At 34.7% G+C, this 25695-nt stretch overlaps 1 protein-coding gene across 1 annotated transcript in view; it reads left to right on the forward strand.

Moving 5' to 3' along the window:
* Window positions 1–25695, forward strand: part of KIF18A (kinesin family member 18A) — a 79556-nt gene that overhangs the window by 3849 nt on the left and 50012 nt on the right. The window contains exons 2-10 of the mRNA XM_004263947.4: window positions 5038–5410; window positions 8200–8357; window positions 11575–11679; window positions 12094–12204; window positions 13256–13453; window positions 15727–15903; window positions 17312–17386; window positions 17599–17705; window positions 22751–22913. Coding sequence (XP_004263995.1) covers window positions 5086–5410; window positions 8200–8357; window positions 11575–11679; window positions 12094–12204; window positions 13256–13453; window positions 15727–15903; window positions 17312–17386; window positions 17599–17705; window positions 22751–22913 — 1419 coding nt within the window. The 5' untranslated portion in view covers window positions 5038–5085. The remainder of the gene's footprint in view (window positions 1–5037; window positions 5411–8199; window positions 8358–11574; window positions 11680–12093; window positions 12205–13255; window positions 13454–15726; window positions 15904–17311; window positions 17387–17598; window positions 17706–22750; window positions 22914–25695) is intronic.

A 25695-nucleotide genomic window follows, 5' to 3' on the forward strand; every position in this document is an offset into this window, starting at 1 on the left:
ATAACTTATTAATTAATTTATTCATTAATCAAATGTTTGAGAACTTACTATATACCAGGTACGCTACAAGAGATAAGGAGGGATATAAAGGTAGAAGCATACAGTCCTATTAGTTGTTATGTTTTGTCACTTTCTAGTACACTTTTCTAATCATATGCAATAATCATGAACTTTAGAGCTAGAAAAGGACTTTAGATATCATATAGTCTAACCCTGTCATTTTATAGATTACCACTAAAGCCCTTCATTACTCTCTTTCATACTGTACTCTCTCTAGACTAGACAAATACCTTTCTGTTATAATGAAAATGGCATTAGAAGTGTTTATCCTTAATGTTTTAGTCCCACCAATGAAATCCTACCAGCTTGCTTTTTTGATTCTATCAACAAATATCACTTAAGAGTAGATATGACAAAATTGATCATAGTCTGTGATACTGTCTTCTGAATGGTCATCTGAAAAGAATTTTTGAATCAACACAGTATTGCACAGGTAACAATATTTAGGCTTTTCTTTTGCCACTTCTTAGTAAAAATGGTTAAGGATATCCTTTCTGTGTGCCTTATTCAGAATCAACTGGATGTCCATCTCTTACCTGGCCATGTTAGAAAAGAAAGCAGTCATCATGTTTTAATGTAGGAACAACCTTGTTAATCCCTGAAGACATCAGTATATTTGAACATAATTGAGCAAATTTTTACATTCAGTAATTCCCACTTAACTTAAAATCAAATCTGAGCTCTATAATCTGACATTCAAATCTTCTAGATCAGGCCCCACCTTTATCCAGTTTAATCTTTTTAATATAGCCCTCTCCTTTCCCTTTTCTCTCCAGCTGCAGTCAGGACTGAACAAAGCTAAACTGAGCATCTCTTTAGATGCTCTAGATAGAATTACAATCATCTAAAACTAAACTGTTAAACAAAATGAGATTTAAGCAAATTCACCATGCAGCCAGTTTTGTCCTCTGCACAAGCTGTTTCCTACCACAGGCTTTTGGACTTGCTGCCTGCAATACTCTTACCCCAGAGAGCCTCTTACTTGCTCAGTCCCTCACTTCAGTCTCTGTAAAAAGTTACCCCACTAGGCAAGCTTTTCACAACTACCCCATCTAAAATACAAGCCCACACATACACTTCTGACCCTATCTATCCCAAGACCCAGAAAAATGCCTAGCACATAGAAGGCACTCAATAATATTTATTGAATGCATAACTAGTTTTCTTTCCTGAAATTTTTTTTAACCTGGTTAATAACTATCCATCCTTCAGCTCTCAGTTCCAGTCATTCCTCTAGGAAGCTTTCTAAGAATATCAATCTCCTATTATAGTCTTAGGTAGCAAAGTTAACCTTTACCTGATAGCACTTGTCACAGTTACACTTCGCATATTTGTGTCATTTTATCAATGTTTCCTCACTAAGCTGTATGTAATAATAACAATAATAGCAGTAATAGCAAACACTTGTAATGCATACTCTGTGCCAGGCATTGTTCTAAGTGCTAATCCTCTCAAGAACTCCATGAGGTAGGGATTATTACTAATCCCACTTTACAGATGAGGAAACTAAACCACAAGGGGGTTAAGTAACTTACCCACTGTCACTGTTCTACAGTAGTAGAACTGGGATTTTAACAGTTAACTTTATTAATTAATGATTAATTAATTAACGAGATACCTTCCAAGCTCTGTTTTGTTTTTTGTTTTTTATTTATTTATTTATTTGGCTGAGTCGGGTGTTAGTTGTGGCACGAGGGACCTTCATTGTGGTGCACAGGCTCTTTGTTGCAGCACGTGGACTTCTCTCTAGTTGTGGCACACGGGCTCCAGAGTGAGTCGCCTCTGTAGTTGTGGCACACAGGCCCTCCAGTTGTGGTGCACGGGCTCAGTAGTTGTGGCGCACAGGCTTAGTTGCCCCATGACATGTGGGATCTTAGTTCCCCAGCCAGGGATCAAACCTTCATCCCCTGCATTGGGAGGCAGATTCTACCACTGGATCACCAGGGAGGTCCCCTAAGATCTGTTTTGAAATAATCACCTGATGTTTTATATATGTTTTTTTAACCATTTCATTTGTGTGTATTTTATCTATCATTGAAAAAAAAGTGTATCCATTAAAATCAAGGCATTTGTTGAACATTTCTAAAAGCTTTTAGAAAAGTGTATAGAGGTTAGTTTTTGGTTATACAAAGAATGTGACACTCTACTAGCCTTTAATAGACAGGGATCAGAAATGCTAAACATCCTCTAATACCTGGGACAGTTCCGAATAAGGACGAATTGTCCTACCCAAAGTGCCAGTGATAAGCTCATTGGGAAACACTAAAAAGATGGACCAGTATCTTTGGGAAGAAGGGGCAGGAAGGGGGCAGATAAGGAAGAGAATGAGCATTTATTGAATGCCTTCATACACTTAATAATTGTTATCTCCTTCAGCCTTCATAACAGCTATTAGGTATTATTCCTTTTATACAAATGAGAAACCTGAGACTCAGTGAGGCTGAGTAACTTGTCCAAGGTCACAGAAGTGGGGTATAGGTACTCTGTGGGGGTTGGCTAGACAGAAACTCAAGGGTGAAGAAAGAGCTGAGTAGCAATTCACGTGGGACCTCACTGTTAGAATCCAAATGACCATCCTTTCCTCTTCAGTGTTCCAATTCTGGGGAAGAACAGAGTCCTGAAAAGGGGGTGCTGTGTCCAGTGTCTTTTGCTTTTAGATTGCTTTGGCCTTATTCGAATTCTTTCCAAAAGTATATGATTTTACGACATATTTTAGCTTTATCATTGTTGTTATTTCTTCCACTTTAGGAAACAAACAAAATGTCTTCTTTTAACCCTTTCCCCCTCCACCCACACCATTTCTTTGCTTACTTTTGCAGTAGTACTTCCTGTATTTGCTATCTGAGTCTTCTTCTATTCAGGCCTTTGTCCTACCATTCCATTCCCCCCAAATTGCTCTTGTTTGTCTCCATGTTGCCAAATCCCCTGATTACTTCTTAGTAAGTACTTAACCTATTAGCAGTATTTAGCACAATTGATTTAAAAGTTCCCCCTAAATCTTAATACAACGTTAAGCTTTAAAAACTTTGAAAAGCTTCAAATGGCATTAAGACTCTGAGGACAGCGTTTACTTTCATAAGTTAGCTTTCAGCTGCCTTGACATCTCCACCCGATGTTGATTAAAATTCTCAAATTCGGGCTTCCCTGGTGGTGTAGTGGTTGAGAGTCCGCCTGCCGATGCAGGGGACGTGGGTTCGTGCCCGCGGTCCGGGAGGATCCCACATGCCGCGGAGCGACTAGGCCCGTGAGCCATGGCCGCTGAGCTTGCACGTCCGGAGCCTGTGCTCCTCAACGGGAGAGGCCACGACAGTGAGAGGCCCGTGTACCGCAAAAAAAAAAAAAAATCTCAAATTCAAGATATCCAGAATGAACTCCTGATCTTCCCCCCAAGACCTGCTCTACCCTCAGATATTTCTATCTCAGTTGATGGCTACTCTATTCTTCCAACACTCAGGCCAAGAACTTTGGAGTTATTCTTGAATCATTTCCCTCATTCCCCACATCTATCTATCAGGAAATTCTTTTGTCTTTACCTTTAGCATACATCCAAAATCTGACCACCACCCTGTTCTGAGTTGACAGCATCATCTCTTGTCTACATTACTTCAATGGCCCCACTAGTTTCTATTTCCTAAAGTATGTCAGCAGTGAAAGTAATCAGATTATGTCACAATACAAAATATTAAATGACACTCACATACAAAAACTTGATAAATCTCTGAAATATTAGTCAGTCCCTGGGCTTCCACTTCAACTCAAACTTTGTAGCTAAACCATATAAAATCACAGGTATGGGCTCCCCAAAAAGCTAGGTTTGATTTTTCACAAGGGCTCTGATACTATTTTAGTTTGGATCACAGGAATGGACAAGAAAGGATCTCTCAGAATCATATTAAGGTAATGAAGGGAGAGCTTTGGCTTATGAGCTATTTTTAATAAAAGTGATCTTGGCGGCAAATCTCTTGGCAGTGGAAATTGACACAACCAGGCTTATCTCTGCCTGTATCTCAGAGACCCATAGGGTTAAAAGTAGTTCCAGGGATGTGTCAGTTAGCTAGCCCAGGTATGAAGGTGACAGAGATAGTATATTCCCCCAACTGTGTATTCAGAGATCCTAATCTCTGAATATAGATCCTAGTCTCTGCTCTATAATGATGTAAGTTTAAGGTACATCAGTGACAGCAGGTTCAAAAAGTATGATCTGACTATATGACTACCTCACATAAAAACAAGAAAAGTAAGGATAAACTAATAAAGATCCAACAATTTAGGAATCTCAACTATCCAGAAAATAATCTAAGATCAAAAAGTTAAGACCAAGAAAAAAAAAGAAAGCCTTTTAGTATTCACTAATTTATTTAGTCATCAAGTATTTATAGTATCTACCATGTGCCAGGCACTGTTTTAGGCTTGGAAAGCATTGATAAGCAAAACAGATTTAAAAAAAATGCCCTTAAAGGGCTTATAGTTTAACTAGAAGAGAGAAAGTAGACAACAAACATGCTAAATAAGTAAAAATTACCTATTTTGTTAGGAGGTGGTAAGTGCTTTGGGAAAAATAGAACAGTATAAGGGCGATTAGGAATTGGGTTGGCAATATTAATAAGGGTGGGCAGAAGGGGCAACATTTAAGCCAGGACTTGAAAGAAGTGAAGGAGTTAGTCATGTAGTTATTGAGGAAAGCACTTTATGATAGAGAGAATGGCTAGCAGAAAGATCAGGATTGGGGTGCTTGGTGTGTTAGCTGGAATAGAGTGAGCGAAGAAGAAAGCAATAGGACATGAGGTGAAAAATGTAGGCCATTAACAGAACTTCAACTCTGAATAAGATAACCACTGGAGGGTTTTGAACCAAGGATTTCCAGTAACATTTACCAGATGAGTGGAACAAAATTAACACCTTTCTTTATTTAATAAGTACTATATGCTAGTTATTTTGCATACAAGTAGAATTAATATTAATACTTTTTAATTTCAGAGAAATATTCAGTCATTCACATAAACAAAGGAATCAAGATAATCAACAATGTCTGTCACTGAGGAAGACCTGTGTCATCACATGAAAGTAGTTGTTCGTGTGCGTCCTGAGAACACAAAAGAAAAGACATCTGGATTCCATAAAGTGGTCCATGTTGTAGATAAGCATATTCTAGTTTTTGATCCCAAGCAAGAAGAAATCAGTTTTTTCCATGGAAAGAAAACTATAAATCGAGATATTACAAAGAGACAAAATAAGGACCTTAAATTTGTATTCGATGCTGTTTTTGACGAAACTTCAACTCAATTGGAAGTTTTTGAACACACTACTAAGCCAATTCTTCGTAGTTTTTTGAATGGATATAATTGCACAGGTAATTGTTTCAGTTGGGATTTGATGTTTCCATCTGATTTCAGTTTTATATTAAGACATCTACTTGACCCTTTCTTCTAAATATAATCAATTTTTAGGTGCTTGTTTGCTAAAAATTCTTTAGTAGTTCACTGTAAATGTAGATTTTCTTTGAAATTTAGTCATCATATATAACATATATCATTTGCGAAACTTTTCCCGGGTCTTGCTTTGGTTCCTATAGATGGTCATCCTTTCAATTTCTTATGTTTTAAAACCATGTGCTTCTGGTAATTGATGCCAGATTTCTCACAATTTGTATTCATAAATATTCCCAATGTTCACCTATACAACTGCCTATCCCTGGGGAATAGTGGGACATTTCTGAACATTTGGCAGTTTCTTCATAGCACCATTTTTTCTTTGTAGTACCTTGAAGTAAAAATTTTTAAAGCCCATGTTGAGTATCATGAGTATCATGCTGTTTTAGCATATCTTCAGCCCAAAAAAGCATCTTTGGTGCTCTCGATAGACCTATAATAATTTGCCTTTCAAAATGGCTATGTTGATTTCCTAGAAAGAGAGATCTCCAAAATGCCAGTTAATTGAATGATTACCAGGCAGTGCACACCATTATTACTACCTTATTTTTGCAGTTACCATAATTTATGGCATTTTCTTTAAGACACCCCAAAACTGTTACATGTTTACTTTCACTGACTCATTCACTTTTATTACAGAAGACTTACCCTCTAGGTCAGGCAAGAATGGAATGTGGTTTATTGATTAGACCTGCTTTGATTCTCATTTTTAAGCAGATATTCTTTTCCTCATTCATGAAACTTCATATTGTCTCTAGAGATTTAAAAAATTTCTCTTGACTCCAAATGTAATTACCAAAGTAATACTGAATCTTTGGTTTCTTCTTGGTTTTACTTTATATTATCCAGCTATCTTAAGACTTCTTGATGTACTACTAGCTTATATAAAATAGAACAAAATGAAACATGCATCAGTTTAATCCATTCTACTGAAAAGTTTTTTTTTTACATCTTTATTGGAGTATAATTGCTCCACAATGGTGTGTTAGTTTCTGCTTTATAACAAAGTGAATCAGTTATACATATACATATGTTCCCATATCTCTTCCCTCTTGCATCTCCCTCCCTCCCACCCTCCCTATCCCACCCTTCTAGGTGGTCACAAACCACCTAGCTGATCTCCCTGTGCTATGCGGCTGCTTCCCACTAGCTATCTGTTTTACGTTTGGTAGTGTATATATGTCCATGCCACTCTCTCACTTTGTCACAGCTTACCCTTCCCTCTCCCCATATCCTCAAGTACATGCTCTAGTAGGTCTGTGTGTTTATTCCTGTCTTACCCCTAGATTCTTCATGACCTTTTTTTTTTTTCTTAGATTCCACATATACATGTTAGCATATGGTATTTGTCTTTCTCTTTCTGACTTACTTCACTCTGTATGACAGACTCTAGGTCTATCCACCTCATTACAAATAGCTCAATATCATTTCTTTTTATGGCTGAGTAATATTCCATTGTATATAAAAATTTATAAGCAGCTCATGCAGCTCAATAACAAGAAAACAAACAACCCAATCCAAAAATGGGCAGAAGACCTAAATAGACATTCCTCCGAAGAAGATATACAGACTGCCAACAAACAAATGAAAGAATGCTCAACATCATTAATCATTAGAGAAATGAAAAGTATTTTTGTAGTTTGTTAATGAACTTAGCAGAGAGATTTAACCTATAAAAATAATTCTCAAAGACTTATTGCGTTAACTGAATATTATGTTTGGTATTTGCAATATGTAATTCAGAGTAGTTTTTTCCTTTGTTTTTTGCATTTGAAGAAATGCATCACTGTTCTGTTGTACTGGATAGAGTCTTGAAAACAAAGTAATTTGTCTAAAACAAAAATTTTTAAAGCAATTTTATAAATGGCTTTTATCTGGAATTCAGCAAACTTGTATTGAGTACCTGCTTTGTGCCAAGTCACTTGCTAGGTGGGAAGGATACATAGCCTCCACTTTGGTGGAGCTCACAGTTAGAAATACAGTATGATACATGCTAGAAGTAAAAGGATGTAAGCATACACTGAGGGCTCAAATGAGAGAGTAGCCACTTCGGCCTAAGACAGTTAGGTAAGGCACAGGAAAGTGACTTTTGTGCTGAATATTTAGTGCAGGTAGAAGTTTTCCAGCTGGATTAAGTAGAGGCACTCTCCAGGACAAAGGCAGTGGACTCAAAAAGGAGCAGCACATGCGGAGAACTTCAGATAATCTAGTATGCCAAAGCACAGCAAGGAAGAAATAGTCTGGAGAGATATGCAGGGATCTTCCCTTAGAGTCACTAGTAATATTTCTAGGTGAAGAATTTGAACTTTCTCATATGGGACTGTGGAACAATTCAGGAGGTTTAACATATTCATATTTCGTTTTCTTAAAAACAACTGTACAAATTCTAAGGGATTTGTTAAAGAAGATTGAGACTAATAGGTAGGGAGACTGATAATCGATTAAAATTTGTGATTGTTGTCGAAGAAAGGGAGCTTGTGGGGGGCAGTTAGGTGGGGGAAGTTACCATTCATCAATAGAGAATATAGGAGTAAGAGCAGACTTGTGATGAAATTGCCAGGATTTAAAAATAAGACTATAAATTAATTTGGATCTGTTGGATTTAAAGTTACTGTTCAGGATATCCAGATGGAAGTATTCACTAGACAGTAGATACAGTAATGTTATATGTCATAACAAAGAGCTTTGATCCCTTTTCATAAAAACTCAGTACTTGCATATGGTGCCACTGGAGCTGGGAAGACCCACACAATGCTAGGATCAGCTGCTGAACCTGGAGTGATGTATCAAACAATGTTAGACCTTTACAAATCCATGGATGAGATTAAAGAAGAGAAAGTATGTAGTACCGCAGTGTCTTATCTGGAGGTAAGTTGACAATATCATTCTTCAGATTAATCAGTAGTATTGAGAAATCTTTTTTTAAGAAGTTCCATGGTCCATTCAAATTATTCTATCATGCAGAAATTTTCTTATGAATATATAAAATCTTACAATTCCTAGTCTTAGGTATTTGTTATGGATCTTACTCTTTTTCTGTTAAGCGTTTTATTTTGCCATAACTTCTGACTTATACAGAAGTAGCAAGATTAGTACAAAGAGCTTCCAGATACCCTTCATCCAGATTCCCAATATGTTAACATTTTACTACCTTTGCTTTCTCTGTGTGTGTGTGTGTATGCATTTTTTTTAACTGTTTAAGTTACAGACTTGTAAAAACAGGAAATTTCTTAAATAACCACTGAATAGTAATCAATATCAGGAAATTAACAATGATACACCTTTATCTAATCTATAGACCTTAATGAGATTTTGCTAATTGTTCTAATAATGCCCTTTATTGAAAAGAAAATCTAAGATGGCAGATTGCATTCATTTGCAATTCATCTGTTTAGTCCCCTTAATCTGGATTTTTTTTTTTCCTTTGTATTTTATGTTGCTGTTGTAAAACTTTTAGTTTGGATTTGTCATGATTACATTCAGGTTATGCCCTGGCAGGAACACCACAGAAGTGATGATGAGTTCTTATATAACATATCAAGAGGCTTATGTAATTAGTTAGTCCCATTACTGGCTATGTTAACTGATCAGTTTCATTATGCTGGTGTCTGCAAAGTTTTTCCACCGTAAAGGTACTACTTTACACTTTATAATTAATAAGTAGCTTGTAGGGAAACAATGTAAATATCCTCTGACCCCTCAAATTTTAATTTGTTCGTTTTAGCATCCACTGATGATTCATGCCTGAATCAATTACTATCATGATGACAGATGATACTGATTTTTAAATTCCATCATTTCTTCTACATTTATTCATTGGCTTTCTACTATAAGGAAGAGCTTTCCCTTTCCTCTACTGTATCAATGTAGACTTGTGGATTCTTAGCATTATTCAGTAGATTATAATCCCTTTCTCTAAGCATTTTTTGTATGTTCAAATTGTGCCAGATTTGGCTAGGTGAGGCTCCTTCATGCTGTCTGTTGTGTTTTTTTGACATACCCCATCATTCTTTGAGACCTCCTAACCTCTTAATAGCTGACATTCAACAGATCATAACTAAGTGACTGGCACTCTAACTTTGTGTTCAGGTAGTGTTTTAGAAACCAATACAGAAACAAATCTCTGATTTTACTGCCTATTTATTTGTGATGTCAGAGAGTGAATTTCTAGTTTCTACTGCTCTTGTTGACATGTTATTGTTTGGTTTCTACTGAGAGAGTTTCTTCTTCACATTTCAAAAATTGATCAAGATTATGTTGCTAAAAATTTTCTTGTCAGTCTATAGAACTTGGTGATAAAAGAGAAGTAAAACTCATTTTCTGTAGTTACGTATTGAAAAGAATTGTTCTGAACTTAATCAGGAAGAGAGCATGGCAGGATTCATTACTTCTTCCTTAGATCCTTTTATAACTGGGAGAATTTTGAAGTTTGATTATTTTTATAATGTTTTTAATTGTTTTTCCTTTTTTTTAATCTGCTTTCATTTTATTAATGGTAAGGCAATATCTAATCTAACGGTTTTCCACTCAGGCTGTACACCAAAATTGGCTATAGGGCTTTTTAAAAATAGACATGCTTAAAAAAAAAAAAACTAATAGACATGCTTAGGCCTCACCCCCTGGACATTTTAATTTAATAAGTCTGGATTGTGGCTGAGGCATGTATGGTTTTTTTTGTTTGTTTGTTTTTTTGCGGTACGCGGGCCTCTCACTGTTGTGGCCTCTCCCGTTGAGGAGCACAGGCTCCGGACGCACAGGCTCAGCGGCCATGGCTCACGGGCCCAGCCGCTCCGCAGCATGTGGGATCTTCCCGGACCTGGGCACGAACCCGTGTCCCCTGCATCGGCAGGCGGACTCTCAACCACTGTGCCACCAGGGAACCCCCCGGCATCTATGTATTTTAAAAGCTCCTGAGTGATTTTGATGCAAAGACCAGCTTGAGAGTAGTTGTCTAATTATATATTTTGTATGATTGAAGTGGATAAGGGGAATCATTTAAAAAGTGACTGTTGCTTATCAGAAGAATAAGAACCAAAAAATTATCTCTTCATATTATCATTTTACTACTTCTAAGAATTTATTACATTTAAAAATGGTTATCATTCATTGTAGAAAATTATACCAGCAGTGAATTATCACTGTGAGCTATTTATTAGAACAGGATATAACTTACACAAAATAATTCTTAAAGACAATTTTATATGTGTTTTTTAATCTTATCATATATGTGTAATTGTCATTTTGTTGGCACGTAGAAAACTTAGTATCTTTAGTAAATTCATAAAATCAAGTCAACTGTATTATTACTGTACGTTATTTACAGAAATTACTAAAAAAAAAATTGCCAGAGATTTAAAACACAGATGTGTATTCAGTGCCATGCAGTAGAGTAAGGATATCAGGCTCTGATCCCTGCTCTGATATGAATGCTACATCTTCTTGTTCTCATGCTATCCTATTACCTTTGTGACTGTGAACTTGGACAAATCTCTTAAACTCTTAGGGCCTCAGTTTCCTCATCATTCAAATTGGGGGCGTCGGGGTCCCATTATGGAATTATCATTATGCATTAAACTTAATGTAATTGAAGGATAAATGAAATAAATATCATTTATCTTTGAGTATGGGTTTTCTTTAACTTTTAAACTCTAAAAAGTTTGGATTACTTGGACATCATGAAACAATAAATATCTTCTCCAGTAAGAACCATGGTACTTCCATATAACTTACATTTCAGATTCACTAGAGTTTCCTAAGACCGTGTGTCCGTATATTTCCAGGAAACAGGAAAAGACAATTACAGCTATCCTATTTCTTTCTCACTGTAGTCATCAAATTGGGAATTATGGAAGGAGGGTATAATGACTCCACCTTTAAATTTTAAGTTCAAGTGCTGGTAATCAAACTCTTCCATTTTCTCAGATGTTAGGAAAGTAATACCAATGTGTGATAGAAGGGGTGAGATGAATGGAAGTGAGCTGCTGCTTCTCTAATATAACCTTAAATCAGCAATGTGTGCATATTTGTGTGATGCTGTCGCTATTGTTTCATCATCAATGCTAAAGGAGTTCTTTTTTATTTTAAGGTATATAATGAACAGATTCGTGACCTCTTAGTAAATTCAGGTCCACTTGCTGTCCGGGAAGATGCCCAAAAAGGGGTGGTTGTTCAGGGATTAACTTTACATCAGGTATGTTTATAAACTTCTTTTTGGCTTGTTCAAATAGCAAGTATGGTTATTTAGCCATTTACTTATTTTAAAATAATCAGGGTATATCTGTAGTCTTGTTTTGTTTCCCTTTGAAATAATCAAATGGGTTTTCCTTTTAAAAATCTACTTGAACATTTAATATAGTGTATTATTCTGCTTAATATATTTATATTTTATCTCCTCAGATAGATTAGATTTTATCTTTTGTTTTTCATATGTCACCAAAGTACTAAGCAAATGATACACAGTCAATATTTAATGGGATTTAATTTATGGAAAATATTTTCTTACTTATTGTACCTTTAAAAGCCTTCTTGCTTGTTGATGGTTTATTAAAAATTTTAAAGATCAATGGTTAATTTGTGTATTTTTCTTCTATTTCAACTCCTTTAGCCCAAATCCTCAGAGGAAATTTTACAATTATTGGATAATGGAAACAAAAACAGGACACAGCATCCCACTGATATGAATGCTACATCTTCTCGTTCTCATGCTGTTTTCCAGGTAACAGGTCACTAGACTACAGCTCTTAAAATTGAATTTAAAATAAATGAAGCCAAATTTATGAATGGTAATTTTCACACATACGAAAATATCTCTTCATCTGTGGACTTCTCTACTTCTCAGCACTTCCTTTACTTTGAAGCTTTGAGAAGATTCTATCAAGAATATTTAGAATTGAGATGATGTAAGTTAGATGTAAATTTTTACCTGTGTGAAAATATGATAGTAAAGTGGTAGTATTAGAGGTTTTCTTTCCTTTAATTGGCGAAAATATTTAATCTTTACAAAAGATAGTCTTATATTCAGAGCAGACTTTCTCTTTATAGATCTAGATTTACAGAACCAATAAATTGGGGAGATACTGATTCACTTGTTAGAAGATTTCACCATAGTGACCATGTAAGTAGTTGCATTCCTTAAGGAAGTGTGTGATTCAGTTGATGCAGTGCTTTTTAGGAATACCATTCTCGAAAAACCTAAAGCATAGGTTAGTAGTTATTATTTGTAGTTTCTAGTTCTGTTAAAAATCAAATGATTATACGTCTTTATTCTGGATTATGCTTTGTGGAACTCATCTAATAAAAAGAAATTGTTATAGTTGAAAGAATTCAAATCAGGGGAAACCAAGTCATTCGGAAAGTCTCTAGTCCACAAAATTTTATTAATCTTTTCTCTTCTTACCACTGACTTCATTTATCAGTAATCTTGAGAGATATCTTTATCGGGGACACTGAGATTTCCCCAAAATGTCTTAGACCCTGCTTTTCAGGGTTACCAGAATACAAGTGGCAGTTGTTTTGACCTTCTATTAAGCCAGGAGTTATTTGCCCTCTAGTGCACATATAGGAAGTCTTTTCGTTTTCAAATTTTCTCAACTTTGGTAATTACTTCTGGTACTCTTGGATATCAGCCAGTCAAGTTATACCTTGTTCATTATGTCTTTAAAATAAAAATAATTGATTTCATGCTCTTTTAAAAATCAAGTGTATTTCTCTTTTAATTTTTTTAAATCTAATCCTCATTTTCCCTATTCTCCTGTGATTTCAAAAAGATTTATTTGAGACAACAAGATAAAACAGCAAGTATCAATCAAAATGTCCGAATTGCCAAGATGTCACTCATTGACCTGGCAGGGTCTGAAAGAGCCAGTTCTACCAGTGCTAAAGGGACCCGGTTTATAGAAGGCACAAATATTAATCGGTCACTTTTAGCTCTTGGGAATGTTATCAATGCCTTAGCAGATACAAAGGTAGGTACTATATGTTTATTTAAGTATTTTGAAATACTGAAATACGTATATTTCCCAGAAAGATATTATTTAATATAATTGTCTTAAAGATCTATTATAAATCAAATTTCAAGAATGTAACAATAAGGTTTACATAAAGAGCAAAGACCTCAGAGAACCTAGTATATCAAATAAAGCTATGGAGTTTTTTTGTTTGTTTGTTTTTTATAAATTTATTTTTTATTTATTTATTTTTGGCTGTGTTGGGTCTTTGCTGTGCACGGGCTTTCTCTAGTTGCGGCGAGCGGGGGCTACTCTTCGTTGTGGTGCGCAGGCTTCTCACTGCAGTGGCTTCTCTTGTTGCGGAGCACGTGCTCTAGGCGTGTGGGCTTCAGTAGTTGTGGCACACAGGCTCAGTAGTTGTGGCTTGCGGGCTCAGTAGTTGTGGCACACGGGCTTAGTTCCTCTGCGGCATGTGGGATCTTCCCAGACCAGGGATAGAACCCGTGTCCCCTGCGTTGGCAGGCAGATTCTTAACCACTGAGCCACTAGGGAAGTCCCTGTTTGTTTCGTTTTTTAACTTCTAGCTTTATAATCAGAATTTGTTGAATGTAAAGTATTGAATATCAGATTGATAGTTAATATTTTATTATACCTTCTCATCATTTATTTTGAATTTGATTTTTTTTAAATGACCATTTAATGATCACTGCACAATAAGCATGATAATTGAATTGGCATGAAAACAAAAAACACATTTTAGAAAAAGTAAACTCTGGTCTGGTTAGTGTTTTATATATATACTATAAAATTGGTTTAAATATTAAAGAGAGTTGATTTTTCTTAAAGAGGAAAAGGAGTTAAAATGTAATTAAATTACCTAATAGGATAATGTTTGCTAGATGCTTCTGGGGCATTAAAAAATAGTTTACATCTACTATGTGCCAGAAGTGCTTACAGGAACACAGCATATTTGATAGCTTCCGTATTTGTAAAAATGACTTCCTTTTTTCAAAGTTAAAATATAATAATTTAAGTTCAAACCAGGCTCAGAAGCTTTAGGAAAATTACTGGTAAACTGTTCAAAATGTTGCAATTTGATAAAGTATAAAGTACATTAAAATGATTTGGGAAGTCTTTTTTAAAAGGGCAAGTTTCTGAAATCACATGAATATTACAGAAGCAAAATATATGTTGTATTCTAAGTTAAAATCTCAAAACATGTAAGCAGATAGCATGGTATAGAGACTAATTTCCTAAACTTCAGCCATTCATAGTATTTTTTCCATATACTGACTAAATTTTTAGTAATTGACTCCTGTTGAGTCATTTATTAGTCAGTGTTTAATGCATGTCTTGTACATGCAAAATCAATTCAAGTAGCACCAGCTGTGCACATTCCACACTGTTTGGGAAAGACTGCTATGGTGGAAAGCATAGTACTACTGGGAGTTGGGGGACTAGGGTCTGTTTCTAACTCTGGATTACCAGCCATGTGACCTGAGGCAAGTCATGTCACTTTTTGCTTAGCTTCATTTTTGTCTTCTGTAATATGAAAGATTTACATTGGATAGCATAAGGTTGTTTTTAGCTTAACATTATACTGCTCTGTTTCTATATGGAAGTGGTAGTGTTGGAAAATTTTTTACTTTAAAATCAGAACTGTATCTTTTAAGTAAAAGAAAACCTAGAAAAATTAAGTTCTCTTTGAATGTGGTTGTGCTTTCAGATAAATATCTGTAAGATTATAATTATAATTTATTTTGTATTCATGTTAGATGGTAATTTAAAGAGAGAAGTAGCTCTATGCTATACAGAATTCTTAATATGCCTCTAGTATATTTCTCTAGGGCATATATTACTTTTGTATTTTAACTTCTTTTTAAAAAATGGAGATTTTTTTTTTAATAACCATTTTGTTTTTTAATAGTTTTAGATACAGGAAAGTTGGTAAGATAATACAGGAAGATTGTATTAAATATACTCCACACTCAGTTTCCTCTGTTGTTAACATCTCACATTAATACGGTACACTTATCACAACTTAATGCAACAATACTGACATTTTATGATTAAAGTTCGTACTTAATCAGATAGAGATATAATCTTTTAATGGGAAATTTGTTTTATATATTCACTGAATAGTTCCATAAGATTCATCATCATTTTGGTCACCAATTATATCATAAGTCTGGGCAAAGTTGAGCAGTTCTTAAATTCTTATAGTGAAATGGTAGCGGGTTTACATTTGAATGTGGAAAATGACATAAGAATTCTTTTTTTTGTTCTTTCAGAGAAAGAATCAGCATATTCCTTACAGAAATAGTAAGCTCACTCGCTTGTTAAAGGATTCTCTTGGAGGAAACTGTCAAACTATAATGATAGCTGCTGTTAGTCCTTCCTCTGTGTTCTACGATGACACCTATAACACTCTTAAGTATGCTAACCGTGCAAAGGACATTAAATCTTCTGTAAGTGTGTTTACTCTGCCTTTGTTGTAAGAGTACTGGGTGCATTTTTTTCTTTTTTATACTTACAGCAAAAGATGAATTAGAGATGTACTTCTACTAATGAATTAGGAATCAGGGCTAGAAATGTCTTTACTAATCTGATTAATTGAGCATTCACTGGGACAATTAAACCATTAAGCATCTTGATTACATATATAATAAATACTATTATTTAGTCTTTTGGGGAGCTAGGATGTTTTAGTGACTTTCTTTCTAACCTTTTTCACATCATGGTACGTGATATTTTGACAGCACCCTGGTGTGATTTGTCAAGGCTTTAACACATTTGTTACAGCCAAGGCTGATGCTCTTCTGTAACCCAGCACCAACACTTTCTACCTGAAAACCTTGGACATGTTTGCTAATCTCTCCAAGCCTTAGTTACTTCATCTGTAAAGTAGATATAATATCTGCCTCAGTTTATAAAGTAAATAGCTCTTTTAAAACAATTTATTGTCACATTCATGATATTGATGTAACCAATCTGTGTAGCTAGAGCAATATAATAATGATTGGTATGGTTGGTATTTTTGCCAATAATTTGGGGTAATGTTTTAAAACATAAGTCAAACATGATGTATGTGTAAAATCACAGGATCTCAGGGTTGGAATAGACATAGAGTTCAGCTGGTATGATGGCTTTTTTAGGGGGCTTACCCCTCTGCTATTCCCATTGAATGAAGATAAGCGGGTTATTATCTTCCTTAGAGAAATATTTATATATTGTTTATATAATAAATTGGGAAAGGTTGTACTGTATTGGGTATACAAACATCTTTCACACAAGTTTTTCATGCAGTGCTTACACCAACTCATTGAGGAAGACATTTTTAGTTCTACTTTACAGTTGAGGAATCACATGGTCAGAGTTTTAAGTAAAAAGTGGGCAGGGCCTCAAAATCAAGTATTTGGATTACATGTTTAATGTTCTTTCCACTATTCCATAGCTGCCAGGGGGCTCATACTTTTATAAAAAGGATAAAATATATTAAGAACTCATTAAAAACTACTTGAACTTACAAATGGGTGGAAATTTAAATTATCTCTTTATATCTTAAAAGTCAAAGGACCAGGAAAAGAAAGTGGGTAATTTTTATGTGAATGACTATTTTGCAAGTTCTTTAAAGTACCTTTTCTCAGATAGTAAGGGAGTTTCTTTTATAAATTCAGTATTAATGTGCTTAACATATCCTCTTGTCATAGATTTTTAAACATGAACATAATTGATTATGATTGTCAAATAATCGTAATTGTCACAAATTCTGGATTCATGGAACTGAATTAATGAGGCTATAATGCTATTTTGTTCATGTATATGACTGATTTTTATCTCTATATATACGCAATCATAATTTCTATTTTTTAACAGTTGAAGAGCAATGTTCTTAACCTCGACAATCACATAACTCAGTATGTAAAGATCTGTAATGAACAGAAGGAAGAGGTATGTCTCCTCTTTACATTGTTGCTAATCTCCCTCAATTCCTCATTTATGGGATTCTGCAATCTTTATTGTCTAAAACTTTGATTTGCTTTTCTTTTATAATTGAAATCTTGCTTGTTCAGTTATTTTTCACAGTTGAAATTTTTCTGTGGCCATGTATAATGGAGACAAATAATTTGTTTTGTATTTTAACTACTGTTTCTCTCTATTAGATTTTAATGTTAAAAGAAAAACTAAAGGCCTATGAAGAACAGAAAGCCTTTACTGATGAAAATAACAAAGTAATGATTTCAAACCCTCAGGAAAAAGAAATTGAAAGGTAAAATTGACATTAAGATCTCAGTTTGAGGATTTTGTGAAATTTAGTCAGCTATTTAAAGTTTAAAATTTAGTCAGATATTTTGTTATCATCATCATTTGTTGTATGTCTTTATATATTCTCAACTGAATTCAGGAAGTCACTGAATTGGTCTTATATTGCACACGTTGGAGTTCAGGTAATTTTAAGTGTGATTATACAGATAATGAGAACCAGGTCTTAGGTATAAGATGGAGAAAGTAAAGCCAATTATGCCACTTATGAAATTGGTTTTTAGTAGTTTCCATATTTTTCTTCTGTGGTGTCTTACTCCCTTCTGGCTTCTATAACGAAGTACCACAGACTGGGTATTGTATAAACAAACAAACAAAAAATTATTTCTTATAGTTCTGGAAGCTGGAAGTCCTAGATCAGGGTGCCAGCATGGTTGTTTGAGGACCTTCTTCCACATTGTAGACTTCTCCTTGAATCCTCACATTGCCAAAAGAGAGGGAGATCTCTCTGGAGGCTCTTTTATAAGGGCACTAATCCCATCCATAGGGTCTCTGCCCTCATGACCTGATCACCTCCCAAAGGCTCCGCTTCCCAATACCATCAGCTTGGGTGTTAGGTTTCAACATTTAAATTTGGGGGGACACAAACATTCAAGCATCTGGCATTATCATTATTTACATGGTTCATGTAAATCGTACCTACCCTTTCCTGACTTTATATAACTCTAATAATCCACTTAATTGAGTTTAAGCAGTTAATTATTTGAAGGGACATCTCTCAGTGATATAAATTGACACAGAAATATGATCTGTACCCTCTAAGCTCTTAGCAGGTAAATTTTAAAAAAAGAAAGCTGTAATACAGTACTTGCAAGTACTTTTTTCCTAAGCAATTAAGACAATTTCCAAGTTGTCCTGATGGGACAATAGTTCAAAAGCTGTAAATCTTGAGTAGTTTTAAGCAGACAGTAAGGAATTCTTGGATCAAACAAGTTTGAAAATTATTCCTTACTTAAGGAATCTAAGAGGTTTCCAAAGTACATCAACATATTAAAAGTTCTAAGAGGCCCTGTAGGAAAGGAATCTGTTCACCTTTGATTAAAATTGAGTAATTATTCTCCAAAGCTAATTTTCTATTATCATTAGTATGAAAACTAACTACATCTTAAGCCATTGATTATTCATACTGTTTTGGGACTCTTGAGTTTGTAGAAGATGTTTTAGGGTACATAAGGAAGACTAGTTGGCAGTGGCTTTATAGATTTTGATGATTTTTAGGCCCACATTACTTTCATCTGATCACTACAACAACTCTGAAATTTGAAGTGGGGTATTGTTTTCTAACTTACAGATAAGGGCAAGAAATACATATCATCTCTTTCAAGTATTAATCCTTTGCTCCCATGCTATGCTATTTTACAAATACCATAAGAAGTAATTAAACAGTTATTTCTCTCTATCAGTGATAATGAGTCCATTTTTCATATAGCATAAAGTTGACCTATGTATTGTTATAGTACAATAGCTCTGTTTATACCAGAGATTTCCTAAAGTGTTTAAATTATTTTCTATTAATCCCCCTAACAACCCATTGACAAAATAAAGTTATATTTAATAGTCTTACAATGCTTTTTGTTATATTCTACCAATTTTACAGTGTCTTTTAAAAAATAACTTAAGCAAAATGATTCCTCATATTCCTTTAATCTTAACAATGAAAGCTTTTAACTCTGCTATGTTATTAGTTGTGTTATTATATTTTGTTAGTCAAATGTGGGATTGGTCCTCATGCAACCAGATATCTTGTCGGTGATGCATGTTTCTTGAAAATTAAAGCAGTGACCAACTGCTCAAATTTGGAGTCGTTGCTTGCATAAAATTGCTCAGCAGTGCTTAACCAGATCTAGTTACCAATTAAAACCTTACAAATTGGTAGACTTTTCTGGAGTTGATGTGGCTTTAAGTCATTGACTCTTTCTTTCTGGTAAAATGATTCAAGAAGGAGATGGCCTGAGCTATGAAATAAACACTTATTTGGATATTTTTTGCATTTCAACCTGACTTAACCAACAATAAAAACTTTGAGTTTTAATTCACTCAACAGGTTAAATAATTTACTTGTATTTATAAAGCAGGTAATAATAAAATTATATACCCCATAGCCTTTGTCATTTTCTCACAAAAGTATCTGTCTCCTTAAATAAATATATGGAATACCTTTGATCATACTTCACATAGAATTTTTTTAATGGCATGAATTTTCATTTTCTTTAAAAAATAACATTTTTATGAAGTTTAAACAGATAAAGGGAAGAATATACAGTATTTGCTCTCTATTAAAGCTATTTGGAAAGATAATATTCAAAAAATCATAAAAAGAAAGTACAGTTGTTCTTTATACAGAGTAATTATAAAACTTCACTTGTGACTATACCAAGAAAATTGTCTAGAGTTTATCATATGTCACCTAAAGTTATTAGCAAAGATTTTTCTTTTCTAGCTATTTGAATGTTTTAAATGACTAGAAAATAGTTATTATTAGTCAATCCCTTAGGGTTCTCTGTTTTTAAAATGACAGTTTTTTTTTAAAAAAGAGCTCTCTAGAAACCTTTGATACTAATTCCCTTCCTTCCATCCTAAACTATACACCACCAACTAAAATAAATCTGGACCATAAAATTTTGAAATTGACAAATATTTAACTATGTCCTTGGGTGAAGTGTTCCAGGAAAACTAAGAAATTTACTTATCAAATCATTTACTGGCCTTAGCCTTGTTGTAATATAATACAGTGAAACTGCAATGTCCATACATACTTCCTATGAAATATTTATCAGTTTGACAAAACTGCAGTAAAGTCGATGTATTGTGGTTTATATTCATTCTCAATAGTTTCATTAAGAACTACTGACGTAAATTGTCAGTGTTTTTACCACAGATCCTTACAAATATATCTAAAATTCTGGCCAAAGAAACTTTATTTTTAAATGCATATACTTTGTTACCATTTTATTTTAAAAGCTTCAAGTTAATTTTTCTTTGAGAGAAAAATTGTTTGCCTATGTGCGATTGTTTATACTGTTACTGTAGCTCAGACCTGATCTGTGACCAATATTCTGCTGACCCTGGAGAATGCAGGATTGCAGGCTCCTTTTAGGGCTTTCATAGAAGTGATTCAGCTTGAGGTCTTTATGCATTTGTAGGAGATGTGAGTCACACTCCCCAACTTTGATTCCCTATATCTATATTGCCCTTTGGAGGAAGCACAGTGGAGGGGCTTTTCCTAGATTTACCACATTGTAAACTTGGATGTTTTCGGTCCTGGCATTGTCAGCTGACTCTTAGCCAAGCTGTAGGGGGTACCTAACCATATGGTGTGTTTTCACTGTAACAAGTTCTAAAGCTAAAAACTGGCTATCTCACTTTCCCTAGGGCACCATAGAGGCACCATATGATTATGCCACCCACTGCTTATTTCTTCACAGCGAGCCAACACCAGAAGAACACATAATACTGTGTTGCTTCTGAGGTCTTATGAATTGGGAGAGTACAGGTCCACCTTATCATCCTTTTCTTACATACAAAATATTTTATTTTTGGTAAGCTACTGGATTATGCAGGCCAAATACAGTATATGACTAATACCATAGACCTTAAAATACCTATATCTTTTAATAACATGATCTTTGGAGGAGAGAGAGAGAAACCCAGTGCTGTAAAAATAAAGTTCAGAACCCATTCCAAACATTTTTGTTGTTTAATGGGAAAAAAGTCACTCAAACCTATTTACTGTTTATCATTGAATCTAATTCTATGAATGGTGTATATTCTCTTGTTCATGCATTTCATTTTTTTTAACATCTTTATTGGAGTATAATTGCTTTACAATGTGGTGTTAGTTTCTGCTGTATAACAAAGTGAATATATGTATGCATATATCCCCATATCCCCTCCCTCTTGTGCCTCCCTCCCACCCTCCCTATCCCACTCCTCTAGGTCGTCACAAAGCATCGAGCTGATCTCCCTGTACTATGCGGCTGCTTCCCACTAGCTATCTATTTTACGTTTGGTAGTGTATATATGTCCATGCCACTGTCTCACTTTGTCCCAGCTTACCCTTCCCCCCTCCCCGTATCCTCAAGTCCATTCTCTAGTAGGTCTGTGTCTTTATTCCCATCTTGCCCCTAAGTTCTTCATGACCGTTTTTTGTGTGTTTTTTTTTTTTAGATTCCATATATATGTGTTAGCATACGGTATTTGTTTTTCTCTTTCTGACTTACTGCACTCTGTATGACAGACTCTAGGTCCATCCACCTCACTACAAATAACTCAGTTTCGTTTCTTTTTATGGCTGAATAATATTCCATTGTATATATGTGCCACATCTTCTTTATCCATTCATCTGTCGATGGACACTTAGGTTGCTTCCATGTCCTGGCTGTTGTAAATAGTGCTGCAGTGAACACTGTGGTACATAACTCTTTTTGAATTATGGTTTTCTCAGGGTTTATGCCCAGTAGTGGGATTGCTGGGTCCTATGGTAGTTCTATTTTTAGTTTTTTTAGGAACCTCTATACTGTTCTCCATAGTGGCTGTATCAATTTACATTCCCACCAACAGTGCAAGAGGGTTCCCTTTTCTCCACACCCTCTCCAGCATTTATTGTTTGCAGACTTTTTGATGATGGCCATTCTGACCGGTGCGAGGTGATACCTCATTGTAGTTTTGATTTGCATTTCTCTAATGATTCGTGCTGCTGAGCATCCTTTCATGGGTTTGTTGGCAGTCTGTATATCTTCTTTGGAGAAATGTCTATTTAGGGTCTTGTGCCCATTTTTGGATTGGGTTGTTTCTTTTTTTGATACTGAGCTGCATGAACTGCTTGTATAGTTTGGAGACTAATCCTTTGTCAGTTGCTTCATTTGCAAATATTTTCTCCCATTCTGAGGATTGTCTTTTCGTCTTGTTTATGGTTTCCCATGCATTTCTTTAAGTAAACTTTGCATTATCTGTCACAAAATACTGAGATTCTATGTGGTTTATTTTTGGTAGATTTCAAGAAATTCTGAACTGCTTGTTCCAGAATCGAGATGAAATCAGGCAAGAATATCTGAAGTTAGAAATGTTACTTAAAGAAAATGAACTTAAATCATTCTATCAACAACAGTGCCATAAGCAAATAGAAATGATGTGTTCTGAAGACAAAGTAGAAAAGGTATTTAACAACTTTATCCTTAAATTGTAGAGAATGTAAAAACATGGGACTTATAATTCTAGAAATTTGATAGGCGATGTTGCTTAATCATCCATTCTTTACAAATCCCTAGAAATGCTAGAGGAAATGTAGAAGACATTGTTTTAAATGTATAGTTAAGTCTACAAGAAAAAAATTTCTAGATGTGAGAAACAAAAAGGAAACAAAACCCCTAAAATCTCAGTTATGACTGTTGCTTCTGTGAGGATGATGGAATGCTTAACAGGTAGGTAACACACTCAGGGAGAGTTGGGTACCAACATGGGGCAGTGAGAACAGTCCACCCCAGATGCAGGCAGTAGTTTACAACTTAGACCAATGGGAGGTTTTTTTCCTCCCCAGGGAAGAATATTTTGTCACTGACATTGTTACAGTTTCCACTGCATCAGTGCTAAAAAAAAAAACCAGATCAACTTTTAATCAGTTTTATTATCTAATGTAGTAGTGCACTGCCCTTCCCCTTCACACACACAGACCACTTTCACAACCCTGCTTTGATGTACACCACTACTTAGGTAAGGGGCCCGAGGGAGACAGGGAGTTAGAAATGACAGTCCCCACATAAAGCCAGGAATCTCAGAGACCTTCACTCTTCATATTGGAAATACAGCAGGAGAAAACATTTTACCAACTAGCACAGGAAAACAAGGAACCAAGCCTAGGGTAAGAAAAAAAAGTCTCATTTGAAGACTGTCATTATAGATATACTTTTCACTACAGATTTTCATTATAGATTATACTTTTATAATCCATGTGTTTTATTTAGCAAATCCCTAAAGTGAGACATTAGCACAGAAAATGGTATCAGAGCAGTGATAATCTATAGGAAACTGAGCAGAGGCAATGCAGAATCAGCCTAGTGAAACAGATCCTCAATTCAAACCACTAATGAGAGCTCACTGTCCAAACTTACAAAACCCATGAAATAATCCTCCACAAGCAAGTCAGCAGAGTTAGCAAATATGACAGAATCCCCCAAACGTCAGATACTATAGCAATCTGATAAAACCTATAAAAATGAATAAAGTCATCAAAGAAGGACTTAACAATAAAGGAATCAAAGAAAAAAAGAACATACATATATGAGAAGAAAACAAATGACACTTCCAGAAAGTAAAGATTTATTTACTGAAACTTAAAATTTCAGTTTATAGGTACAATACTAGACAATGTTTTAAATACTTCACGTACATTAACTCATTTAATTCTCAGAAAATCCTGTGGACTATGTGATATTATTGTCCTTGTAATTAAGATGAGGAAACCAAGGCACAGAGAGGTCATTCTGCCAAAGGTTACCCAGCTCATAGAGTAAGAGCTATGATTTGAACTCAAGCCAGCTGATTCCAGATCCTGAGCTCTTATCCCTTTCCTTTTATGCATGTTAGATATAGCTAAAGAGAGAATTAAAGAACTGGGAGATCTGAGGAAATCACACCACATACAGGATAAAAAGATAGCAGATGTGAACAAGATGTTGCTATTTGAAAGATAGACTAGAAAGTCATGCATTCATCTAATAGATATTCTGAAGGAGATACATTAGTGCAAAAGAACAAAGGATAATGTGCAAAGTCTAAGGCTCAGAATTTTCTAGGACTATTAAGATGTGAATAAGATGTAAATTCAAGAAACATGAGTTCTAAGCAGGATAAAAGAATGTATACTTGGAGGTGTGCAACTCCAGAGCACCAAAGATCAGAAAAATAAACATTTTGAAAATACTGTATTTCCCCCAGTTTGGTGTTCACTGATGATAAGGTTAATTGCATTTTTAAGTACTATTTTATACTTAGTAGTATAGTGCTTTAAGAAACTAACATTTTAGGTTTTTGTCAGCCTATGAAATGGGAAAGATGTGATATGCTAAGAAATTAATCATAAAGTATTAATAAATATATCATGACTATGAATTTATAAGTAGCTATTAAGCTATATTATCAAAATTAGTAATTTATTTACTGAATATGCATTTATTATGCCTTATTGAAGCTATCTTTGTTTTAAACCACTTTATTGATATATATGATTGATGTATGAAGAAACCCATAAATATTTAATATAGACAACTTGACGGGTTTGGTGATAAATATATACTAGTGAAACTATCACCATAATCTATGCTATAAGCCTGTACCTTACCTCCTAAAGTTTCCTCCCACCCTCTTTATTAGTAGTAGTATTATATTAATAACAACACTTAACATGAGACCTACCCTCTTAGCCATTTTTAAGTATACAACAATAGACTATCATTCAGCTTTTAAAAAAGAAGAAAATTCTACCAATTGCAACAACATAGATGAACCTGGAGGACATGCTAAGTGAAATAAGCCAGACACAGAGGGACAAATTTTACATGATACCATTTATATGAAAAATCTAAAATCGTCAAACTCAGAAGTAGAATCAGATGGTGGTTGCCAGAGGCTGTGGGGAAGGCGAAACCAGGAAGTATTAGTCAAAGAGTACAAAGTTTTAGTTATACAAGACAAATAAACCCTAGAGATCTACTTCTGTACAGCATAGGGCCTATAGTTTATAATGTATTGAATACTGAAAATTTCTTTTTGATTTTGTTTATCAAATGCATTTAAAATATTCCTCACATCCTTTTAAGGCAGAAGAAAAATAGAATTTATATCTTTATTTGAAATTTGTTTCTGTAGTTGTACTTTAACTTTCTTGAACTGCAAAATTGTTGCCAGTATTTTTGATGACCTTCATGACTTCCAAATAACAG

Source organism: Orcinus orca, chromosome 8 (genome assembly GCF_937001465.1).
Source record: "Orcinus orca chromosome 8, mOrcOrc1.1, whole genome shotgun sequence".
Classification (NCBI taxonomy): domain Eukaryota; kingdom Metazoa; phylum Chordata; class Mammalia; order Artiodactyla; family Delphinidae; genus Orcinus; species Orcinus orca.